This window comes from Magnolia sinica, chromosome 8 (assembly GCF_029962835.1).
Source record: "Magnolia sinica isolate HGM2019 chromosome 8, MsV1, whole genome shotgun sequence".
Lineage (NCBI taxonomy): Eukaryota > Viridiplantae > Streptophyta > Magnoliopsida > Magnoliales > Magnoliaceae > Magnolia > Magnolia sinica.
The window spans coordinates 43,741,992-43,752,002 of record NC_080580.1 but is presented as its reverse complement, the minus strand read 5'-3'; the positions used below and the strand labels follow the sequence as shown (position 1 = coordinate 43,752,002).

Here is a 10,011-nt window from a genome sequence, read left to right as displayed (position 1 = left end):
GTTTATTTGTCATCCAACCTATTTATAAGATCATAAAGACATCAATCAAGGGAAAACACAAATATAAGCTTGATCCAAAACTTCTGTAGCCCCCAAAAATATTTCAATGGTATATGCTCAATTCAACTGTTTTCTGTGATGTGGTCCATTTGAACGTTCTATATGCTTCATTTTTGGGTTCAGGCACTAAAATTATCTGATAAAATTGATGGAAGGAGCGGATCAGATATATAAATTATGTCGGACCTCACAGAGTTTACTCAGTACGCTTAGCGCAGGGAGTTACTTGTACGCAGTCCGCTTCCTTTCTTCTGACGCCTGCCGGTGGGTCCGTCTATTATTTTGTCTTTAAACCTCCGTCCAGTCCCATTCGCCCTCCTTTAGAAGGTGTATTTCAAAAGACGAATTATACCGTCTTCCGCCACACATTGCCACACACTTGGACAGTAATTACTCTTTCAATTCTTCGAAACACACGAGACTTGGATTTGGTAATCACGCCACCACTGCCGACTTCTCACTAATCGCCGGTGCTGTAAGTCTCACTCTCATGTATGTGTTTTATCCACGCCGTCCATCCATTTTTCCACTTCCTTCTAGTGCATTATGCAAAAAATGAGGTAGATCCAACCGCATCATAGTAAACAGTAGTGATTGAACGCTAACTATTAAAAACTTCTTAACGCCCTCTGTAATGATTATTTGGCATCCAACATGTTATTTAGGTCACACATACCTGAATAAAAGCTAACGCAAACATCAGCTTGTGCCCCCAACAAGTTTTTAATGGATAGGCGTTCAATTCAATCACCATTGTTTTGTGTGGTGTGGCCCACCTGAGAGTTGGATCTGCCACTTTTTTAGGCCAAAGCACAGGCTGGATGTGAATGGCATGGATATTGTTAAGCCCCTTACAGTCCCGAGGACCAGCATTGTTCTAGTCCTAGTAGATCCGCAAGAATATTCAGAACGGCGAACACTATTGAAAAGGAAGACCTTCAGAATGTGTAGTAGATAAGTGAAAACTAGTTACACTCCGCTCGGTCTGGAGCTCAGTTCGGAATCATGATAGAAGACGCATCTAAGAAAGGGAACTCCACGTCAATCCCTAGTGGACCCTTAGACGACGACCTTAAGCCGAGTTAAGGCGTGATCCCACCGATGGACAACAGCCTGAGCCAAGGCCCCGTGTTCGTCTTCGGCTTCGTTTGAAGAAAGACTGCCAAGCCGAGGGCTCGTCCTCGTCCTCATCCTCATCTTCCTCCAGGGAAGGGATGGCCCGAGCCGAGGCTCCGTCCTCATCTCCGGCTTCGTTTAAAGAAGGGCTGCCGAGCTGAGGGCTCGTCCTCGGCCTCATCCTTATCTTCCTCCAGGGAAGGGATGGCCTAAGCCGAGGCCCTGTCCTCGTCTCCGGCTTCATTTGAAGAAGGGCAGTCTGGTCGAGGGCTCGTCCTCGTCCTCATTCTTATCTTCCTTCAGAGAAGAGATGGCTCGAGCTGATGCTAGGGCGAAATGTGAGTGCATTATGCATCAAACTTCGAAACTACCATAAGCGGACGTGACCGGTTACTTTGCCCGCAGATGCGCATGACATAATACACGATCCTTGGATTGCGTACAATATTTCTACGATCCTAAAATCCTCCTGATTAAGCGAATCGTGTCGAGATTAACGGACCCAGACCATCCGACAATCAGGTATAAATACGATGAGACCCTATCGCTACAGGTACGCAACATCTCACACCCCCTCTTTGCAATCAACTTAGACCAAGATTCCCTTGACCCGACTTAGGCATCGGAGGGTCTCCCGGCTTAGTCAGGGTCTCCTTTGCTCACTCTTTGTGCAGGATGAGGGCTCGCTGTGAGTTCACTGCGCCGAGTGGAGGGTGGTCCAGATTTTGTCCTCAACATTTTTGGCGCCGTCTGTGAGAAACTGATACAAAAGGCCAGGTTCCTATTCTCGAGCATAATAGTTAGAGGAAAGAAGAAAGCAGTAGCCGCAAAACCAGAGCCAAATGAGTAGACTCACTCCTCCTCACTACTTCATGGCGAATCAGCCCCGGGGTCTTCCCAACGTTCTCGCAATCGGGCAAGCAAGTATTGAGCCATGCTAATTGTAACGACCTTGGAATTTTGTGCTAATCTTTCCTTAAGTAGTTGTTTTTGGGGTAATTAGCGCTTTACTTGATTGCTTGTGAAATTCGCATCAATCACTTTAAATTGTATCTGCATGGCTCTAAACGTGCAGATTAGTGAGCGCTCTGAAATCTAGGATCCATCGCTAAATCCGGTTGTTCGGGGAATTTTTGGAAGATGGATCGGACTGCCGATGGCGATGATCTTACTTGGTCTTCACCTCAAAATCAAGTCGATCCGATGTTGATTGAGTTTCGAGTGAAGAGTGTGAGAACGGTTGGAATTTAATAAGCTTTTATGAAATTGAGTCGTGTCGCTTTCTGACCCAAATTCACCCACTGATCAGGATAGTTGGCCCAGCCATATCCTAGTGCTTGTGGACTTGATAGATTTTGTGACCGTTGAATTGAGTGTGGTCCGCCACGGTGATCTGCTCGGTACGAAAACTCACCGACCTAGATCCATGGTCGGTGAGCTTAAGTCCGACCTTTCGTGGTTATAGGCCCACGAAGTGCTTCGTTGGATCGAGAAAGGCGTACTTTGGTTATAACCTAAGTATACCTTGACCGGGTTATTTCCATCATTTTAAGGCCTATATATAGTCCTTAAACCCTAGTTCTCATTTCCATACGAATTTTCTCTAACCCTAGCTTGGAAAGAGAGTGGAAAAGAGAGAGGAAGTGAGAGAGATTGGTTGGTGAATAACCTTGATTCTTCCTTGTTCTTCTTCACCTTTGAATCTTCACTTTGAATCGTTCATCTGACGATTCTGAGTTCTTTGGGTAAGTTAACCTAACCCTAACCCGTGTTAGAGCTTAGATTAGACTTGGTGTTGTTGTATCTCATTTCTATCCTTATTTTAGGGTATTCTTGCGCCGTTGTCGAAGACAACTCAGCTCGGCCATTCTTTCTGCTGATGTGCGGTACTTTAAGTGTATAGGTTATGGTTTTCAAGGCTTTCAATCCATAGTGATTTATTCTTGTTATGGATGAGATTTCACATGTCAAATGTTATGTTTACATTGCTTTCTTGATATGCATGTGCTATGTTGAGATTTGTGTATTCTAAGTGTATTTATAAAGTACCGTATACGTATAAAATACGCACCTATGTTTGCCATGATTTTTGGTCATGTATGTATGCTAGATGCATGTATGACAACTCCTTGGAAGAAGGAATTGTCTAAGTGCATGTATTTCAACATGCGTCATGTATGTTGTTCCATGGATGCTAAGTGTTTGTAGAGATGCATGAATGACCTACGTGTAACTGATTACACTAAATGCAGGCGTTGAAGTGATTCTCAATACTCCTATGGATGCGCATGATTTCCTTATGCATTTACATTCCAAGTTATTTAAATTCAAGCATTCCTATGCTTACATTTATGTTAAGTTGATATTCTTCAGATGTGTATGCACCATGATTTGAGTGGTTGTTCCATTCTTTTTTACATTCCATATGAATATCTGTCGTAGTGTAGGATGTTTGGGACTATGCCTTAGTCCAAGAAATCGGTAATTGACCCTTTGGTCGTGGTTGAGATTGCTTTCGCCACGTGAGACGCATTAGACGAACCAGCCGTATTAGAGTTGGCGGCGGTGGTTTGGCCACGCGGAGTGTTTGCGCACTCTATGTCGTCAATTCAACGTGCGCTCGTGCTAGTCGAGTTCGTCAACTAACCCGATTGTCCTGTATGTTAACCATGTATGGACGCCATCGCTTGAATCTAGGGTACCGAACTTACCTGAAATCCTAATAACCATGGTACACGATCCGCTAAGACTCATGAGCCGGACATGGTGGTATGGGACACCGTGGTCGAGCCGTCCTACGCTGGGTGACGAGCCTCCCGTAGTGACCAATGAGCAACTAAACTCGTGAGCCGATTATGGTGGTATGGGACACTATATTCGAGCTGTCGGCCTTTTGTAGTGACCTCGAGCATACCCGGATACCGCAAGGAGGTGACGAGCCGATCTGTGGTAGTAAGGGCATGAAAGGCGTGCATTGATTGGTGGCGAGCCCTTTGCTACGACCTCAACTATATGATCGTATGAGATGTCTAGGATTGACGACCCTAGTATGGATCACTGTTGGATGGTGATATGAGGAAGGTATCTTAGCTTCCCAAATGAATTGGACTAATAACAACTTGGTAATCATATCCATGCACCGCATTTGCATGTGCTTTGTAGATGTGGCGCACTTTGAGGCGATGTCATGCGTAACGTAAGATGAAGACGCCGAGGGTGTACGCGTGAGGGCACGCATCATATTGCATTCATACCGCATTAACAAGAGTACTTAGGATTTATTTAATTGTCGTGCTTTATCATTACTGTTTATTGAGTTGATTTACCAGTGCCTTATTGTTCCACCGAGTTGATCACTCACTCCCACGGGGCGGTGTTTCACACCCACCAGACTGTCTTAGGCCCCGATGTTGCAGATGTGGATGCGATGTCTGAGGCACTATATGCAGTTTTTTGACGGGTTCTAGCGAGCCTCGATCGATCTATGGGATGACTATTTTGGGATCGAAATGATGTAACTTGTACTTATAATTTTGATAAATAACACTTTTACACGATGGTTGTATATGTAATTCAGGGACTTACACTTGTACACATATTTTACTATAAGTCTTCCGCTTGCTTTATTCACTTATCCCTGAATCATATCTGCGTTTTGGCTTAATCTATGTGTTTATGTGCAAATACAGACAACATACATAAAACATTAATTATGTTGCATAAGTGATGTTTTGGAACTCGGGAGCTGAGTTATGCTCGAGCAAGTATTGAGCCATGCAGAATGAAATACAGGTCATGCGTGACGAAGTAAACCGGATGAAGCAATAACAGGAGCCACAACCACGCCCGACTCAGGAAAACCTTGTTCCTGAGCCAATCGGTCTTGTCATGGAAGCTCCAGATCCGAGTCTCGGCTCGGAACACAGCCACTTGAGCTCCAACCAATGCTTCGGTCACTTCGGCCCTGATACCAACGGATCTCCGAAATCGGCTAGAATGGCGGAGGGGAAGGAGGACTCCAGAAATAGAAAACACCCAAGAAATCGTAGCGGAAAACAAGGACCCTTGGGAGAAACGGTTCGTGGAGCTCAATGACAAGTTCCTAGCTCTGGAAAAGAAACAACAGCCGACGTCAGTTCCCACCGCTTCTAGGTCCGGAGACCCGTCCGAGCACATGGAAGCCTATCGTTCATGGATGCAGATCTAGACGGCGATGGATGTCATGATGTGCCGAGGGTTCTCGATCACGCTCATGGGCTCCGCTTGGAGTTGGTATCGGCAGCTCAAGCCAAATTCCATTAGTTCCTTCGTAGAGTTGAGTCGGCTATTCCTTACCCAATTCATAAGTGGTAAGAGAAGTCGAAAGCCCAACACTCACCTATTTGCTATTAAGCAAGAGCCGAAAGAGTCGTTGAAAGATTACATCGCTCACTTCAATGAGGAAGCACCGTTAATAGAAGATTACGACGACAAGATGACACTCGCAGCCGTGTCCAGCGGCCTAAAAGAAGGAAAATTCACCTTCTCCATTGGAAAGAACCCACTAAAGACGTTAGCCGAACTCGTTGCCAGAGCTCAGAAATACACTAACGCTGAAGAATTCTCCAATGCCCACAAAAATGTCCAAGTGGCAGAGCCAAATGGTAAAGGGAAGCAGCCTACGAACGAGGAATCCCAGCCGTCCAACAAAGGGCTTGATGACCGCACCCCTCGCGATCGTCACTTGAACAGAAGACTGGAAGGAAAGTTCCGCTCCTACACCCCCTTAACACATCCACTAAGCAGATTCTATCGAACATCCGAGGAGAGAAACTGCCGAATTGGCCCGTTTGTATGAGGGCCGACCCGGATCATCGAGACAAGCATAAGTACTACCACTTTCACCGAGATCATGTCCATAACACAGCTGATTGTGTAGATCTCAAAGATGAGATCGAGACCCTTATTCGGAAGGTACATCTATGCCGATACACCAAAGAAGAAAAAACTACTCGGAAAGAAACGCAAGGGCAGCCGAATAACCTCCTGGAAGAGCCAGCTGAAATCCACACCATTTTTAGGGGTTCATCCGGTGGGGGAGATTTGAATAGGGCTCGGAAAGTCCACTCTCGGAAGCCTGATCCAGAACATTACATTCACCTGACCGATCAGCCTAGCAAGGAACTCTGGGTCAACCCATGTAGCCTAACCTTCACCGTGGACGATGCCCGCGGAATCCAGCATCTGCACGATGATGCCCTGATGGTTACCATGACCATAGCTAATCAAAAGGTGTACCGTATTCTGGTTAACACTAGTAGCTTAGTCGACGTGGTCTACTCCGAGGCTTTCAAGAGAATGGGATTCCACGGTCGTACCTTTGACCTATGAAGACCCATCTGCACGGCTTTGCCGGAGAAAGAGTGATCTCCGAGGGAGCCATCTCCCTCCTGGTAACTACGGGAGAAGGGCAACATCAAGTCACCCTTATGGTAGACTTTCTTGGTGTTAATGTATGTAACGACCTTGGAATTTTTGTGTTAATCTTTCCTTAAGTAGTTATTTTTGAGGTAATTAGCGCTTTACTCGATTGCTTGTGAAATCCGCATCAATCACTTTAAATTGTATCTGCATGGCTTTAAACGTGTAGATTAGTAGGCGCTACGTTACTCTGAAATCTGGGATCCATCGCTAAATCCAGTTGTTCTGGAGAATTTTTGGAAGATCTGGATCGGACCTGGACCGCGCGTCGAAAGTTCGATAGCAATGATCTTAGGCTGTTGCGGTCACCGAGTTGGCCTTGACTATCATCTCGAAAATCAAGTCCATGTGATGTTCTGGGTCGATTTGCTTGAGCTCGGAGTGAAGAGTGTGAGAACGGTTGGAATTTATTAAGCTTTTATTGAAATCTGAGTCGTATCGCTTGCGCGACGATTTTAAGCTATCTGACCGTTGGATTCTGACCCAATTTCACCCTCTGATCAGGATAGTTGGCCCAGGCATATCCTAGTGCTTGTGGACATGATCGAGTTTCCGTGACCGTTGAATTGAGTGTGGTCCGCCACGGCTGATCTGAAGAGCCGGTCGGTATGAAAACTCAGCCTGACCTAGATCCATGGTCAGTGAGCTTAAGTCCGACCTTTCGTGGTTATAGGTCCACCAGAAGTGCTTCGTTGGATCGAGAAAGGCTTACTTTGGTTATAACCTAAGTATACCTTGTCCCTAGGGTTATTTTCATCAAGAATAGGCCTATTTATAGTCCTTAAACCCTAGTCCTCTTTTCCATACGATTTTTCTCTAACCCTAGCTTGGAAAGAGAGTGGAAAAGAGAGGGAAAGTGAGAGAGATAAGTTGGTGAATCACCTTGGATTCCTCCTCGTTCTTCTTTATCTTTGAACCTTCACTTTGAATCGTTCTTCTGACGGTTCTGAGTTCTTTTGGGGTAAGTTAACCTAACCCTAACCTGTGTTAGAGCTTAGAGTAGACTTGGTGTTGTTGTATCTCATTTCCATCTTTGTTCTAAGGTATTCTAGTGCCGTTGACGAAGACAACTCGTCTAAATTAGTTCGGTGGTTCTTTCTTCGCTTAAGGTGCGGACTTTAAGTGAATAGGTTATGGTTTTCAAGGCTTTCAATCCCAGTTATTGATTTATTCTTGTTATGGATGAGATTCTGCATGCCAAATGTTGTGTTTACGTTGCTTTCCTGATATGCATGTGCTATATTGAGATTTGTGTATTCTATGTGTATTTATAAAGTACTGTATACGTATAAAATATGCACTTATGTTTGCCATGATTATTTGTCATGTATGTGTGCTAGATGCATGTATGACAACTCCTTGGTAAAAGGAATTGTCTAAGTGCATGTATTCCAACATACGTCATGTATGTTGTTCCATGTATGCTAAGTGTTTGTAGAAATGCATGAATGACCTAAGTGTAACTGATTACACGAATTGTGGGCGTTGAGAAGTGATTCTCAATACTCCTATTGATGTGCATGATTTCCCTTATGCAAGTTACATTCCAAGTTATTTAAATTCAAGCACTACTTGTGCTTACATTTATGTTAAGTTGATATTCCTCAAGTGCTTATGTACCATGATTTAAGCTGTTGTTCCATTACTGTTTTACATTCCATATGAATATCTGTTGTAGTGTAAGGTGTGTGGGACTATGCATTAGTCCAGGAAATCGGTAATCGACTCTATATTCGTGGTTGAGATTGCTTTCGCCACGTAGGACGTATTAGACGAACCCGAGCCGTATTAGAGTTGGCGGCAATGGTTTGGCCACGCGGAATGTTTGCGCACTCTATTTCGTTCAATTCAACGTGCGCTCATGTTAGTCGAGTTCGTCAAGTAACCCGATTGTCCGATGTATGTTTACCATGTATGGATGCTATTGCTTGAATCTAGGGTACCGAACTCACTAGTGAAATCCTATTAACTATGGTACTTGATCCGCTAAGACTCATGAGCCAGACATGGTGGTATGGGACACCGTGGTCGAGCTGTCAGCCTACGCTGGGGTAACGAGCCTCCCCGTAGTGACCAATGAGCAATTAAACTCGTGAGCTGATTATGGTGGTATGGGACACTATTCGTGTTGTCGGCCTACATTGATTGGTGACGAGCCCTTTGTAGTGACCTCGAGCATACCTGGATAACGCAAGAAGGTGACGAGCCGATCTGTGGTAGTAAGGGCATGAAAGGCGTGCATTGATTGGTGACGAGCCCTTTGCTATGACCTCAAATATATGATCGTATGAGATGTCTAGGATTGATGACCCTAGTATGGATCACTGTTTGGATGGTGATATGAGAAAGGTATCTTAGCTTCCCAATCCTGTTGTGTGAAACGGACTAATAACAACTTGGTAATCATATCCATGCACCGCATTTGCATGTGCTTTGTAGATGTGGCGCACTTTGAGGCGATGTCATGCGTAACGTAAGATGAAGACGCTGAGGGTGTACGCGTGAGGGCACGCATCATATTGCATTTATCCTTGCATTAACAAGAGTACTTAGGATTTATTTAATTGTCCTGCTTTATCATTACTGTTTGATTGAACTGATAACATGTTAACCAGTGCCTTATTGCTCCACTGAGTTGATCACTCACTCCCACATTTTTGGGGCGGTGTTAAACACCCACCAGACTCTGTCTTAGGCCCTGATGTTGCAGATGTGGATGCGACGTCTGAGGCAGAGCGGGAGCTGGATGACGACGAGGCTACCTTCTCCTATATGCAGTTTTCAGATGGGTTCTAGCGAGCCTCGGTCTGATGCGCGGGATCTTTGGGATTATTTTTGGGATCTGAAATGATATAACTTGATACTTATTATTTTGTTAAATAACACTTTTATTCGACCTGTCTTGTATATGTACTTCAGGGATTTACACTTGTACACATTTTACTATAAGTCTTCCGCTTGTTTTATTTGCTTATCCCTGAATCATATCTGTGTTTGGGCTTAATCTATTCCATGTTTAATGCACTAATACAGTCAACATACATCCTTCATTAAATATGTTGCATAAGTGATGTTTTGGAACTCGGGACCTGAGTTATGCTCGACCCCCGAATTTTAGGGCGTTACAAGTTGGTATCAGAGCATGATCTGGATTAAATCGGACCTGGGTTATGGTTACACACTGCACGTTGTCGTCACTTTAGTGTAATTGGGTGCGGGTCTATTATCGCTTTCGTGTTTGTGCTCCGTAGCTTCTATTGGCAAAAGTTCCTTGAAAACCTTCACCGAGATCGAGTCTGTACTGTTACCTGATCACACACAGCGACCCGAAACCTTTTCTAGACCCTCTATTAAGGAGTGTAGACGGTCTATCCT

The 10,011-nt window shown here is 44.6% G+C and overlaps 1 protein-coding gene across 1 annotated transcript; it reads left to right on the top strand.

Annotated features, from left to right (window-relative positions):
- The first annotated feature begins 6,009 nt into the window (after positions 1-6,009).
- On the top strand, positions 6,010-6,546 carry LOC131254247 (uncharacterized). The gene has a single exon (XM_058255239.1). The coding sequence runs from the start codon at positions 6,010-6,012 to the stop codon at positions 6,544-6,546; it is 537 nt and encodes a 178-aa protein (XP_058111222.1).
- The last annotated feature ends 3,465 nt before the right edge of the window (positions 6,547-10,011 follow it).

What these genes read in the sequence shown, in the direction of transcription:
- LOC131254247 (XM_058255239.1), top strand. Translation starts at nt 6,010, where the DNA reads ATGAGGGCCGACCCGGATCATCGAGACAAGCATAAGTACTACCACTTT.